General features: G+C 40.6%; 1 protein-coding gene across 2 annotated transcripts in view; it reads right to left on the reverse strand.

The window, feature by feature from the left end:
• Window positions 1–16,600, reverse strand: part of kcnd3 (potassium voltage-gated channel, Shal-related subfamily, member 3) — a 126,440-nt gene that overhangs the window by 11,135 nt on the left and 98,705 nt on the right. For both annotated transcript variants that reach the window (XM_061736026.1, XM_061736025.1), the window contains exon 3: window positions 14,450–14,618. In XM_061736026.1, the coding sequence (XP_061592010.1) occupies window positions 14,450–14,618 (169 nt within the window). The remainder of the gene's footprint in view (window positions 1–14,449; window positions 14,619–16,600) is intronic.

Genomic DNA, 16,600 nt, shown 5'->3' on the forward strand with positions numbered 1-16,600 from the left:
TGTCTGTTATTTTCTGGTATCATCTTTTCTCAGTCTTTCTGCTCTCCTTGACAAGTTTTCCTCTCTCTCTTTCTGCCCTTGCATTCTATGTAGATTTGTGCTGCCACAGCATTCCCACAGGACTTTGGAATAACGCTTTTTTATCCTCGGCCAAGAGTGTTGTCTCACCAGGGTCACCACCATGCAAACAGCAGCCCGTGACTATAGCAATGGTTGCCAGGCAGTGCAGAGATAATAGAGGGGATGTTAAGAACACGTCCTGCTAGACCAAATTTACCTTTGGACTTATGTGATAGACTTCCAGGGCCTCTGGGATCAGGGAACTTGTGTTTAAGGTCCGTATGTGCTTTCAGGCATAGCCAGGACATGACACGATGAGCTTGAATTGTTGCTGAAGCATCATCAAAAGCACAAAGGACTTTTATAAGCACTCACATATATACAGATGGTCAGGGGAGGGTTAAATGACCAAACATATTGTGTGTGGGCTGTGCATTCCCACACACCAGCACAAACAACAATACAGATGACATTTAACCATTTGTTTAGCCATGTAAACACAGTGGCAATATAAGTGTCAAAGAATCCTCTCAAATGGGACCTAACTGAATCAGTGGTTTTAAGTCAAAAACAATGTTAACTACCAGAGGACACTCACCCATCTCACATCTGGACAAATAAATGCAATTCAGATAGCAAACCTACCCTGTTTCCTGTATTTGTTTCATATCTGTCGAATGTCGAATGTCCAACAGTTTTTAACACAAACTCAGTAATAATGATGGATTGGTTTCCTACTGTTGAAGCACTACTTTACAGGAGCAAACCCAAGAGCTGTTTTATGTGTTGTCAACATGGCATTTTTGTAAAAACAGATGAGCCAAATTGACCACTTTAAAGTCTGAGCACAACGGCAGAATTGAATCAGTAGAATTTAAGATATCATGGTATGAAGGCTGTGTTCAAATCTACAAATATTCAATCAGGGAAAATGTCAACAAAATACCCGGCGTGTCCTATTTACATCCCTATATGTCACAGTGATTATTTAGATCGGGTGTTTTCAATCAATATCACTGTATTTGTGGCAGATTTTGCGTCTTAAATGGTCCATCCATCCATCCATCCATCCATCCATCCATCCATCCATCCATCCATCCATCCATCCATCCATCCACATCCATCCATCCATCCATCCATCCATCCATCCATCCATCCATCCATCCATCCATCCATCCATCCATCCATCCATCCATCCATCCATCCATCCATCCATCCATCCATCCACCCACCCATCCATCCATCCATCCATCCATCCATCCATCTCCTGGAGTTTATCCCAGTTCTCTTTGGGCAAAACCTTTCTAAACATCAGTCTGTGCTGCACTTTTTGTATTGGTAATAGCATAATTTGTATGCTAACCATAACTATCCAATTTCAATATTCTATATTCTAGACTGACTTTTCAACTTTAATGTGGAGACTATTATGCCCGTTGAATGGATTGTTGCTCTGAAACCTTAGTCCATTGAATGGAAGTTTACTACTCCATCTAGTGTTTCACTCTGGGTAAAGATGTTGTGGTTAAGTGAAAAGATGGAATTTGTGCAAACCCAAAACATAGATTAGAGCTGTGAAAATGTGGGGGAAGTCCTGGCTCAGGGCCATATCGCTCATCATAAAGAACCTTGACTTACTTTATTACTTGAATGGATATAAATCCCAGCTTGACTCATTAATAAATATGGTTCATCCTGATTCTAAATGTTGTGTTGTGATTTTTTTCTATCCTCATCTTTATTCTAAAGCTTAAAGTCTAAAGTCTTCTATTTCTTTCAGTTATTTACCTGTGATTGCTCCAAACACTACAGAAATACAGTTTTACTGTCCTTCAGTAATAAAGTGCGTAAATGTTTTTTTAAGTGCTTTTGTTTTTATTGTATGTAAAACAAATTAAAAAAAAAATGCTTACTTTATTTCCCCCAAGAGGGCCACATCAGTCTGTTTTCAAATTGTGTCATCTAGTGTGCACTAGCTGTGACAACGTACACAACCTTCTATTACAGTTCACGAGCCACAGTGTATTCAGTGGTGCTAAAGAGGAAGCACTAGTGTCCGAACACTTACGTTTTAGTGCTCTCTTATGTGCTGGAACTGACCAACTAATTGCACTGAAAACTGACATTAGCAGCAAGCATCTCCTAGGGGAAATGCTGTTTGCTGCCATGCTTTAGAAAGCTTTGTGCACAGCAACATGTGCGTTCACATGTGTAGGAGGGAAACTAATGTTATACAGTGTCTGCAAGTTTGCAATCAGAGAGAAAACAGTCAGTATTCAAACTGGGTCAGTCACTTATGGATAGATAATGCATTTAACCACCAAGACATGTATACAGTACACGTCTCAATAACCTAAGCCAAGAGAAGAACACAGATACTTGTAGTAAAGTAGAGAAAATTATGATAAAATAATTACAGTTTAAACTTAAATCAATCAACACTGATTAGGCAGTGGCTTTCAAAAGTAATTAAAAAAGGTTATTGTAACACTATTCAGGAAATGATGTCAACACTGACAGAACTAGTCCGGATGTTTCCATACACCTAACCAATTAACTGATAACTGATTTTTGTTTTCCCTCCTTTTGTTTCCCTTTTTCCATTCTGATTACATCTTAGTTTTTCCCATCTCACTGTTGTGGAACCACAATTAAGGATCGATCATTCTTTAAAGCATACAGCTATATGATATTAGCCAGCACAAATTGCTCATCTTAACCCATTTTATTTCTAGATCCAAACTGGCATATCCTCAAATGATTTAAAACAATACATATTTACTCCATTTTGATAAATTATTCCTGCACAGTGAAGATGTTTTGCTAGAAGTTTATCTTTTAGTTCAAAATAAAGGTAAAAAAAGAAAGAGAAATCACAGCACCTTGCATTACAACAATTCAAGTCTGCATGCAAAGGATCTGGCACAGTTAAAAAGTGGAGCAATTGAGCTCTGAGACCAGATTTAGTTTAGCCTCTGGTCTGCCTCCGAACCATACAAGAAAAAGGAGAAGAAGAAGAGACCATCTGATGAGGAGGAGGTACACTGCCACGCCGCCACACACACACACATAAATAACTTTGCTTGGCATCTGCCACTCATCTAAACAGTTGCTTTTATACAGCCTGACAGATCTGCCATAAGGAAATAAGTCAAGTTACTTGCTTTGGGGTGTGTTGCTGTACGATAACACACAGACAAAGTGAAAAAGAGACAGAGATAGAGGGACAAACGACATGAAGGCCATAGAGAAAAGGCAACAGAAACTTGGGAAAAGAGGCTGCTAGAAAATCCGCCCGAGAGGAGGGTATGAAACTCTGGACAATGGCAGAATTGATTTGGAAAAAATCAAGTCCTCTGTCACCCCCGGCCAACAGATATCTGTAAAGACAGCTTAACCTCGGACTAACACCAGTTAGAGAGACAGACATTCTTTAAGCCTGGATTACCTGCACTTTATAGATAAGAACGTCTCTCCCTAGTAGCACTTGAGATGTGATGTGCTCAGGGTCTTTTAGTTTAGGTTTATATATATATATATATATATATATATATATATATATATATATATATATATATATATATATATATATAAAAAGCATTTTATTTTCCTTCTTCTCATTTCCCTTGACATTTACTCTTAATAGTGCATTAGTGAGATTTTAAGTTCCGTGTATGTTTGTCTCCAAATGTTCAATTTTAAATAATGAAAAAAGAAATACGATGATGTGAGCATGGTAGAATTTATATTTTAATTTTGACTGCAGCATCATTTTTGTAGTCAGACTCACTTAGCAAAAAGCTTTTTGATTATAAAAAGAAAGACATATTTTTCTACCAACAGAGAAATAACTGGCAAAACACAAAAATCTAAATCACTTGGTTGGCATAGGAGGCTTCCCTTTCTGGATATTCAGTTTTGTCTTTCAGGTGTTGTGAGGTTCTTGTGTAACTGCTTGCATAAATCTGGACAGTTTTTCTCTGTATGCATGTAAAAATTTGTTTTAGGTTCACTACAGTAACCCCACTTCAGACCAGCAGGATACATTTTGATCATATGGCAGCTTACCATTTAAAAGTTTGTTTTAATTTCTGCCATCTTTATCGCAAGTTAGTTGTTCTTTGTTATTTTCCATTTACATCTTTTAACCTTTCACATGTGTCATTTGTCCTCCTGCCTGAGGACATTATTACCTTTACATACTCTCCTTACGACAAATTAAGTTGCTTCATGTCTTTTCATGGATAAAAACAGGAATAGACTTAATAGACTTTCCTCACTTGGTCTATCAGTGCTCAGCCATACTCCATTTTTATCACAGGGGTGGGGGTGCTGGGTGTGTATGCATCTGTATAGTATGCTGTGTGTATGTGTGTGTTGGTCGTATGAATGAGGGTAGGGTCAAGGGAGATTGTTTCTTTTTATGTATTAATGTAAAGCACTTTGTGTTGCACTCCAGCTGCATGAAAAGTGCTATATAAATAAATAAAGTTGAAGTTGAAGTTTAATGTCTGGGTTCAATTCACTTCAGACCAAAAGCAGTCACAGTTCAGACTATGGGAAGGCAGAGGGAACAAGTGTCTGTGTCTGCTGTTTTTATTCCAACTGCCTGAATGCAACTGGTGGCATCCTCATGCATCTTTCCTCTGTGCAGTGAGATAGATCAGGGGTTGTCTCTCCACTGCTACACAGATGGATGGCTAATTGTAATGGGAGCCCAGCACACAGCTAACAATTAGACCTGAATGAAGATGGATGTGAAAGGGGGGTGGGGGTGGGGATGTGAAAGCAGGAGAGAAACATGTGATGAGGGGGGGAAAAAAGACAGCAGGGAGATTGAGGAGGAGGCTGGGAAATGCTTGGAGACTGATGCCGCACTTCCTCTCCACAATAATTCCTCATTCCTTCTTTCCCAACAGCTCTCCTCTTGTCGTAGCAGTGCTGCCAAGCCATTTTACTCCCAGTTTAACACAACCTTATTCTAAGAAATAGGCTGATGAGGAATGGTTATTCTGTGAAACATAACCAATCACTGGCAATAAATGTTGAACAAATGATGTTTTGCTTTGGTAAATGACCAGTGACACCCACAAGTGGATTGTTTAAATGACAGAGGAGGTCATATGTCATTTAGGTTATTGAGCATTAAAAGACACTACATGTTCTGCAGGGTTAGTAATGGGGTGATGAAGAATATGTCATGCCTGAGTAATTCATGATTCCAGAGGGGCATTAACTATCACAGCTGTCATTAGCAGTTTAAGAGCTGACCATGCAATGATAATGGCTCTATCACACACTCAGGCCACACTATAAGGCACACTTAAACTCCTTAATTTTTCTCAAAAATCGGCAGCACGCCCTATAATCAGGTACACGCCTTATGTATGAATTTTGTTGTGCTTACTGACCTCTAACCAATTTTATCTGGTACACTGCATTCAAAAATCTGTCAAAATGACTGTTCTAAGTGACAAAACTGCTCCACTTGATTGATTGTCAGACCATTCAGCTGACACTGGGACGTTGTATTAAAGTCGGTCCTTGGTTGGATACGGGTTGCACCATCAAACTATAGATAACTATTTATGTAGTGCTGGCAAGCAACCATCATCCAATATCTAGTCAATGTTACCTTACTATGATTAGACGTCAAGCCAACGTTAGGTTTTTTCAAATCTATATCATAATCCAATTAGAATCAAATGTTGGAATACAATGTTGTTCCAACCTCACACTAACTTCAGGTGTCTTCTATAGCTGGCAACGATGAACCAATCAGAGAACAGGATGTAGAACTACGCTTACTTCCTCCAATTTTTATTTGTGGATCTGTGAAAGAATGATTTAAAATGTGAGTGTATTTTTCTGTATTAGTTACAACTGAACAATATTCTGAGTTATTGTGAAAGAGTTGAACTCTTTCACAATACTTACTCAACTGTTTTGATTCGCTATATATATGTTTTATCATGCGCCTAATAACCTGGTGCACCTTATGTATGAAAATAGACCCTTATGGTCCATAAAATACGGTACTGTCTTTATCGTGAGCTAGAGTCTGGTCTGCAATCCAACATTACAAAAAAGAAGACTCAAAGTGATGTAAAATGTCAAAAGGTGAGTTGATGCCAAAAGGCCAGTGCACTCCATCTCAGTTTCTTTGAATTTAGCATCTATAAAAATATATTCTGATTTGAGTCCATGACAGCGCTTGTAAACATTTTGGACATATTATTTAGCAAATGTATTATCAACGTTTACTGCTTTATCAAGCAAATCATTTCTTGATTATTGGGAAACACCAAGTGCAGCTCAGTCACAATTTCTTTCTTTCTTTTTTTTGATGTATGTTTTGTCAATCAACAAAAAGCTGGGCGGTTTACACTGGACTTTTTTAGCAGTGGACTGACCAACTTCTTGTCAATATGACATAATGACTTTGCTTTATAAAAGCTACACAAAGGCTAAAAGTAAGTTTTAGTTAATGAGCATTAAGGAGTATCAAAAGAAACATTTCTAATGCCTTTTCCATTAAACCACAATATGAAATTCAGGACACACTCCACTGGTCTCAATAAAAGAAGCATAAATACCAAGCAACACTTAATCCTGCTGCCTAATTAAAGATGGAGATGACACATATTGGATCTCCTAAATGCTCTAAAATATCACATAGGCAAATCCATTATCATCCAAGGTACTTAGACCTTCATTTGCCATCATAATAACTTGCTTTAAAATCAAACGATCCAGGTGGAATGTTATGATGAAGGCAATGATAAGGCATTTTAGTCATGGTCTTATGGAAGGGATAAAAGCAATCCATTGGATACACTGGTGCTTGAGCAAATTGCTGACCTCACCCCGGGTGAGCAGAAGAGACATTCAAGTGCGTGAAGAGAGTCATTTAATACTAGTTAATGAGAACAGCACTGTCATGCTTCAGTGGTCCGTTGGTGGGCACTTTTAAAGGTGGGCGTCTGGTACTGTGGAGTGTTTGGGACACTGCACCAAACTGCGGCTCGGAGAACACACATGAAGGTGAGACTGATCAAGGTCAAGAATAAACACACAGGAAGCACGGCGGTTGCACACACACATATGCACACACACACACACACACACACACACACACACACACACACACACACACACACACACCCACACATAGAAATGCATGTGTGCAGATGCAGACAAGATTTCTCACTCAGTGGATGCACAGACACAAACAAGCAGACAGACATGCACCTTCCTTCAAGCCAGCACCTCATCTGGGTGATAGCTATTTCAGGAAAGAACACAGCATTAGGACACACACTGCCTCCAACTCTGCCCCTTCTCCACGCCCCCCCTGCCTCCTCAGCACACTCCTTCCCTCTGGCCTTCTTTGACACCACTCCTCTCCTCCCTTTTATCTCCATCATCCTATTTCAACTTGCTCTCCATTAAGATAATTTCCCAAACTTTCCAATCCTCTTTTGGATCATTCATTGTCTCCTCCCCTCCCTGCAGACTTGGCCGTGTTACAAAAGAGATTTGCTCGGCAGACAAGGTTACAGTTAGTTAAGACTGGGCAGCGGTCAGGCCACAGATGTGGGACTTTAAACGGATTTAAAATGCAACCAGAGAACATGTTCCGAGGTGGATGGCATTAAAACAGGGAGGGTGAGATAGAAAGAGGGAGTGGCGGTCATGGATGGAGGTAGATGGGCAGAGATAAGGGGAGAAATGTACAAAATAAGCCAAGGGGGTGAAAAAAGCCTTGGTGGGAAAGGTGTGAATGGCCGTAATGGAATAAGAGGAATGGACTCTGAAAATATGTGTCAGTGTGTTCATCTCTACCATCTCTGAGCAAACACAATACCTCAGGAGAGCAAAACATGTCAGGCTTGCCAGCGATTTCCAGCGCAGTTTTTGTCTGACGTTAACCGGTTTGGCTCCCATACACATCTTAAAATGTTTTTGTTTTTTTAAAGGTGAAATGTTGCACCGTACATCAGAAGGAAGACAGGATGTTTCAACCTTTACACCATTTTAACAACATTTTCATCAGTATCAATGAAATCTGCGCGTCCATGTTTTAAAGAAAAATAAAACTATGAGGAAAGGTTACTGACCTTCATCTCGTTCGCAGTAGAGTTCAGGAATTTGGATAGGGGGTTTGAATAAGATTGGAGTAATGAAAGCATTTACCTGTAGCTCCTGGATTTAAAAGGGAACTTTAGTTTGGGAGAAATATTCAATAACAATATGTTTTTCCTGGACAAACAGAAAATTAGTCAAACCATGGCCATCTCTATCTTTAGGGCAGAGATAGAGCTTGTTATTGTAGTTTCAGATCTTCTGATAGATTGCAAATCGTACTTTTTTTCTGCAAATTTAACATTCATGACCCAAATATACAAAACATCATAGCTGTCTCCTGAGATCTTTGCCTTTGTGGTTTGATCAAATTTGACAGAGAGTGGACGCGCAACCAACTGTCAGGTTTTTCATTCAAATGTTCAAATCTGTTGTGACTTTTTGATCATACCGGTTTTATAAGGTGTTGCTACTGGCTTCATTTACGTTAATAAATCCCTTTCTAAACGCATTTGTTATGGATTGCCAGGTGGTGGAAAATCCCTTTGGCTTATATTTATCCCATCCATTTGGTGTTAATGGAATTATAAATGTAGATAATCCATTTATAAATAATTGCAAGGTTCACCCTCTCCATGGTTTTGCCATAAGGCATGAGGTCCAAGGCAAAGCATTCAATTTTCCAGTAAACTATTCTTCTTATACTTACATTCCTCAGAGGGAAGTGTATTTTCTAAAAGAATGGAAACTTGGCTACAAGCGGCTGAAATTAACATCTTCTGGAGAATGTTTGAGCTGAGACATTGAGACAGGGAAGGGCATGGAGCAAAGCTGCTGCTCCTTCATGTTGAAATGGGTCACCGAGGTGGTTTGGGCATCTCATTAAGATGCTTCCCAAGTGCTCACTTTTGGAGATTTTCCAGGAAGGACCAGCTGGGAGGAGGCTTTGGCACAGAACTTGCTGGAGGAATTACATACTGTATCTGCCATGGGAATGGTCCAAGATTAAACTGGAAAACTTTTTTTTGTCTTTTGCCATGGGAATTTTTGAACATTGCAACCCAAGAGTTGTTACTGTAGTGTACAGCATGAAGAATTAACTTCATTTTCATTTGTTAATTAGTATTTGGTAGACAAAGGCTAAATGAGTGCAATTTTAAATAAAATTGTAAACCTGTAAACATGAACCTAATCTAAAGTTTAATATTCATATATAAAATAGTACATGCAATAACATTGTATTTACATGATTAAATCCCTATTTTTATCCCTGTATTTTATATACAGTATATTAACTATCGGTGTCTGGAGAAGTTTGATCACAAAGAGAAATTAAAGCTACAAGCAGCGATGACCAGGCCCTCGCTCGTGCAATTTCCACCAATAAAGGTCAAGGACTCAAAACGAAGTCCGATGACACCACCCATGACTCTTAATGTGAAACCATTCAAAAGTTATGGCAGAAAATAGGAACTATCAAATATTGACCAATCAGAAGAAGGGGCGGGGCTAATTTGCACCAATTATGGTCAAGGACTCAAAACCATGTCCGATGACACCACCCACGAGTCTTTATGTCAAACCATTCAAAAGTTATAGCAGAAAATATGAACTATAACATATCGACCAATCAGAAGAAGGGGCGGGGCTAATTCAGGCCAATGAAGGTCAAGTACTCAAAACCGAGTCCGATGACACCGCCCACGAGTCTTTATGTCAAACCATTCAAAAGTTATAGCAGAAAATAGGGACTATCAAATATCGACCAATCAGACGAAGGGGCGGGGCTAATTTGCATCAATTATGTTTAAGGACTCAAAACCGAGTTCGATGACACCAGCCACCACGCTTTTTGGCGTCTATCGTCGCCACGGTAACACTTTTGACTGAGAAAAGTAATGCCCATCGTTGCAGGATCGAGACGCACATTTTTATATATAACACACCTGGGTGCACGTTACGGTTCGGGCCGCATTAATGGCCGAAGAAATGGCATAAATTGCGTCAAAATTACACGATTAATTCAAAATGGCCCACTTCCTGTTCGGTTTCGGCCATGGCGCCAAGAGACTTTTCTTTAAGTGGCGACATGATACAGGTGTGTACCGATTTTCATGCATGTACGTCAAACCGTATTGTGGGGCTTGAGGCACGACGTTTTCTAGGGGGCGCTGTTGAGCCATTAGGCCACGCCCATTAATGCAAACCATTAAATATAAATTTTTTCGCCAGGCCTGGGTTGCGTGCAAAATTTGGTGACTTTTGGGGCATGTTTAGGGGGGCAAAAAGGCCCTCATTTCATCGGAAGAAAAACGAGAAAAAAAAAAAGAATTCCTACAGATACAATAGGGCCTTCGCACTCTGTCAGTGCTCGGGCCCTAATTATACCCTATTGTGAACATACAGTGTTCACAGTCACTTTTATTAGGTGTTCAAAAAGTCAAGAAGCCAATAAAGGAATAGTACCATCTGGTGATACAACATACACGGCATGTGAGTACATCCAGAGGTTGATGAGTGCACCAAGCAGAAGTTACATCCAAACTTAAGGATCCCAAGACTGCCCATTTTGAAATACAGTGATTTTTGATAAAGTTCATGAATATTTCTGTTTAGTAACGCTTATAGTTGGTGTAAACTCTACTATGTGTTTAGTAGTCATAGCTGCAGCTACAGGACAAGAATAGAGCAGCTCCTCATCGTAGATATGCTGCTATAGACCTACACTGCAAGGGGACAACAACATGATCCACTGAGCGGTGCCCCCCCTGCCCTTTTTCTCTCTTCTTCTCTTCCTTTTATTCCAGCTCAATTCGGAGTGATTGATTGGAAGTATCTCTTAAGCATAATTGCACTCTATTTTTCTATTTTTCTATGTTGTGCAGGTTTGCCCCCTCCTTTTTCTCTTCTGTACATGTTTACAGGCCAGAGCTTCCAGAGCTGCATGCTCCCCTGCAGTCCCACCATCTGACCTTCCCAGTGTTTACCTCCATCTGTCTAGATGTCTCTGTAGGATGTCTACTGACATCCTGACATGCGGTCTGACCCTCTATCCACCTCAGTGTCTGCTGTCTACATCTGTTTATATATTCATCCCTGTAGTACAGCAACTAAGCATGTATCAGTCATATGTACATAAAACTCTTAGTTCTCCAGCAAGTAGATAATGAATTTGTTTTACATTTTTTTATGGCTCTAGTGGCCCTTTATTCAAGTTACAGACAGGAAGGGGGTAAAGAGAGAGAATGGGGATGACATGCAGCAAAGGTGCGCAGGCTGGGATTCAAACCTGCGACCGCTGCAGGCGGACTGTAGCCTCAGTATATGAGGCGCTTGCTTAACCCACTGTGCCACCGAGCGGCCTGCAAGTAAATAATGATTACTAATATATCTTGCTTTATGTACCACTGATAATTTATCTGTGTATCTCTTCTCTCTGTTCTTCGTCCTCTCTTTCGGCAGGAGGATCCCCCCTTATGAGCCAGGTCCTGCTCAAGGTTTTTCCTCGACACTGTTTGGGTTAATGTTTTTCTCCCACTAGGGGAGTTTTTACCTGCCATTGTTTATGTAATAATTGCTTGGGGGTCATGCTCTGTGTTTCTGGAAAGTGCCTGGGGACAGCCTGTATTGTAATAGACGCTGTATAAATAAAATTCAATTAAACTGAATTCACAAGCCAAACATGAACAAAAGAAAACCAAAGACTGTTAGCTTGCGCAGATTGACATCACCTGGGCTCCTCCCTGGAGCCAGGCCTGGGGCTCAAAGACGAGCACCTGGTGATCGGGTCTTTGCCCATGGGACCCAGCCGGGCTCAGCCCGAAACAGCATCGTGGGTTCGCCTCCCAGTAGGTTCACCACCCGCAGGAAGGAGCATGAGAGGTTGGTGTAATGTAGTCAGGGTAGCAGTCGTGGAAGGGTCGTGGAAGGGTGCCTCGACAACCCAATTCCTGGACGAAGACCCTAGCAATAGGGACATGGAATGTCATCTCGCTGGTGGGGAAGGAGCCAGAGCTTGTGCGGGAGGTTGACAGGTACCGGCTAGAGATAGTCAGGCTCACCTCCACACATAGCTTTGGCTCTGGAACCCAGCTCCTTGAAAGGGGCTGGACCCTCCAAAACTCTGGAGTTGCCCAGGGTGAGAGGCTGAGCTGGTGTGGGTTTGTTTATAGCCCCCCAGCTCAGCCACCATGAGTTGATGTTCACCCGGTGAACGTCAACTCGCTTACTTGCGCCTTTGGGTCAGGGAAAAGTCTCTCACTGTTTTTTGTGCCTACGGACCAAACAGCAGTACAGAGTACCTGGCCTTTTTGGAGTCCCTGGAAAGGGTACTTGATAGTGCTCCAACTGGAAACTCGACTGGCCTGGGAACAACTCGGACCCTCCCCAGAAGAGCTGGAGGAAGTGTGGGGGGTAAGGGAAGTCTTGGCATCTCTGCTTAAGCTGGGCATACACTGTGAAATATTTTAAATCGTTTGATTCAGCCCCATCTCAAACTGCACGACTAGATTGCTGAGTTCAAAAGTTTGCAGCCCTAATGGTCTCACACTGTAGGTCCCGATGCTCTGATGCGACCCGTCTGCTCACACTATATGTTCATAATACTCACGTCGGACTTCTGTGTACTGGAACTGCAACGTCAAAAAAAAGTGGAAGAGGAGGAATCCCGAAGTGGGAGACACCAAAGATGCTCAGCAAAAACAAATGCGCTACCTTAAGCCTGAATTATGGTTCCTTGTTAAATCGACGGCGTAGGGTACGGCGGCGACCCGGGCCATAGGGTGCGGGTCGCCGCCGTACCCTATGCCGTAGGCTCTGCGTTGGTGTAACGCGGAACCATAAATCAGCCATTAGCAATTTGTGCCATTCTGTGTAGCGATAAATGAAAAAAGAACGTCGTGATTGGACAAGGAATTGGCTGGGCGGACGTGGGAAATGCGTTTTTTTTTGCTATTAAAACATGATTTGTAATGTGAACTTGCAACACTTTAAACTACAAATAATAGTTTTTGACGTGACATCAGAGATTGCGCATGCTCTCTGCGAAAGGATGAGGCAAATCGGGTTGTACCATTATTTCAACTGTGCGATACCTTCACGAGGAGCGACCAGGATTTCAAACACGTTTGATTTTCTTGCGAGCACACGATTTGTGATCGGGAGCTCATCGTGAGGTGTTACTCATCGTTACTCGTCGTTACCCCACGTATACTGCACGAAGTACGACCAACGATTGGGTCGAAATCTGGCCCGATCCAAAAAATAGTCGCACAAGTGGAAAATCGGTTCAAAACAAGCCGACAATCGCACAGTGTATGCCCGGCTTTAGTCTGCTGCCCCCATGACCCGGTTCCGGATAAGTGGAAGAAGATGGATGAAATTGAACATTTTGGAAACAGTCACTGTCTGGAGACAAACTTTTGCAAAGGCTGTTGAAGTTTTTCAGCAAGACCTCTGAGGTTGCTGAAACAGGAGTGTCTGTCAAACATATTCAACATTCTGAGGCACTTTCAGATCAGTCTTGGAAGTCAGGTACTACCAGCATGTCTACAAATAAAAAAGAAAACTTTGTGATAGAGAGGAAAAATGGAAATGGAAGTTACAGGCAAGCTTCCTCAGTTTATTGATTTCTTGGTGATCGACCTGTGTGTGGAAGCAGAGCCTACTGAACAGTTCACACTTCAGTTTATACTCTGATTTCAACAGTGGCATTTGAGGATCTGGGACTGAGTAAGTGATCCCTTTGCTCCAGCTCCAGCAGCTTCAAGTAGCCTCACTGATAAGGTGGAGAAGCTGTCCTTTCGGTGGACTCAAAGGTGAGAATCCCCACAAGTTTCTCACAAAAAGTTTGGGTCTTTACTTTTAAACAGAAGTATCTTCTATTTATGTTATTCCTTTTAATGGGTCACTGACCTGTAAACGCTTGACATTGCCTTTTATTGGAAGAAATTTATACATTGACATATATTACACTCCAAAAATGATTTAACCTAGCCTGTCAAACATTAGGACTTAATGGTAAATTTAAAACTCAGCATTTGAAGAAACTCAAAACATAAAAAACGTTTGTTTTTTTTTGGAGGGGGGGAGATAAACTTTCAACTTTCATTGTTAATTACGGTATTTCTCAATATGTTTAACTGTATATAAAACTGGACAACATACACATCCATCTCAAGGATGACCTGAACCCTGTGGAGTCCCCTCCTCTGGAGGAGAGGGATGGTGGCACTTCCTTCTGGGCTGGAAGTCTGTAGGTCCAACCCTCTGAGGCCCGTCTGAAGGAAAATAAAACTGTGTTCACCTGTACTTTCTGCGCCCGCCGCTTGTCTGCTCTCTGGTTCTGGTGATAGATACGGCTAAAGTTGGACACGATGACAGGGACAGGGAGGGCAATTACCAGCACCCCACTCAGAGAGCAGATTGAACCAAAGATCTTCCCTGCAATCGTCTTAGGAACCATGTCTCCATACCTACGAGAGGGAAGAATGAATACATTTAGTAAAACATGTAAATGCACACACCTAACTCTGCTATATCAAACATGCACATTTCCTGTACATTCCTTCTTCTTTTATATACGGTTTTCATCTTCTTCTTAGGCTTTCCTATGCTGCAGATATCCACCAGGATAAAATCTGACCTGCTCACTCTTGTCACAGAATGGCACAGTAATGTCCACTGACTCACTCACTGAGAGCAGATACTATTAACCTTTAGAGACAAAAACGAAGAGGACACTGAATGCCAAGGACATTTCCCAAAAGTCATTTATCCCAATCATGTTTGAAATATTTGCAAGTCAAAAGCATTTTTTTTTCTTGAGCTCAAAGACAGACAACACAATTACAATAACTGTATTACATTCCTTCATCCACCCCAGGAATAAACAACAGTGTGGGTATAAATACTTGTGAGAAGAAACAGAAAACAGAAAATAAAAACAAGCTAAAAGTGTTTTACTGAAGTTGCAAAAGCAATGTTTAATTCTAATGGGGTTCATTTTTTATTTATGGGAAAAAAGAGCAAGCAATTTGTTACCTAAACACGAAATTCAAGTGAATTTATTAGACCTGACCCAAACTATCTTACAACAAAACTGGAAACAGTCTTTAAACAATGAGAGTTTTATATATATATATATATATATATATATATATATATATATATATATATATATATATATATATATATATATATATATATATATATATATATATATATATATATATATATATATATATATATATATATATATATATATATATATATATACATACATACATATACATATATATATATATATATATACATACATACATACATATACATATATAAGTAAATATATAAGGACTGGTTATCTATAAAAACCTGTTATCCAACTTTAAAAAAATGGATTCCTCAGAGTTGGAAATGTCTTTTCCTGTAAAACCATCATTTATTCATTTGATCATTAAAATAAGCTTCAGATTATTCAATTGAATATAGCAGATGCTGAGAAGTATATTGATGTCTTCATATTGCAGCTTTCCATGCATATGCAGATGAATGCGATAATGATTCAGAGAAACACTTGGGTTTCACAAACTGAATGTAAAAGTCACAGGGGCAGAGCCAGAAAGACCGGAGTCTGGTTCACAGGAGTATGCCATTTCTCTGTCTCGTCACATTAACCCCCGCAGAAAGCCAAACCGTGTAAGAAACAGTGAAAACTGAGAGATGTGGTGCTCCCGGTGAGCCGCAGAGGTAATACATCACAGACATGTGGGATTATGGAGAAGTTACAGTGAGCTGCTCTCAAGCATTAATTGAACTCTCAAACCCATGTTCTGTATATTACTTACAAAACACAGGCTTAAATATTAATATTTAGGAAAGCAATGGGTTAGCACTGTCACAGCAAGAAGGTTCCCGGTTCGACTCCCAGGCCCTGGCGGGGTCTTTCTGTGTGGAGTTTGCATGTTCTCCCCGTGCTTGCGTGGGTTCCCTCCAGGTACTCCGGCTTCCTCCCCCAGTCCAAGAACATGCATACTAGATTAACTGATGATTATACATTTTCTGTAGGTGTGAGTGTGATTATGACTGGTTGTTTGTCTCCATATGTGGCCCTGCGATGGACCGGTGACCTGTCGAGGGTGGACCCCTGCCTCTCGCCTGAAAATTAGCTGGGAAAGGCTTCAGCAGACCCCTGTGACTCTGCAAAGCATATAGCGGGTATAGATAATGGATGGATGGATGGAAGATAGCAATGGTTTTTGCATAATAAATGCCATCCAAATGCCAACCACTTCTGCCATCCAAATGCACATACATCACAGAAAAAGTATTGTCACAATACAGTTCCACTTTTTGGCAGTTGTAGAGTAACCTAATTTTAACCCTGGGGTACTTCTGTTATGAGGTATTTCGATTCTTGGCTTATTATTTCTTAAATAAATATCTAAAAAGCAGACCC

The sequence above is a fragment of the Cololabis saira genome, chromosome 12 (assembly GCF_033807715.1).
Source record: "Cololabis saira isolate AMF1-May2022 chromosome 12, fColSai1.1, whole genome shotgun sequence".
NCBI classification, from domain to species: domain Eukaryota; kingdom Metazoa; phylum Chordata; class Actinopteri; order Beloniformes; family Belonidae; genus Cololabis; species Cololabis saira.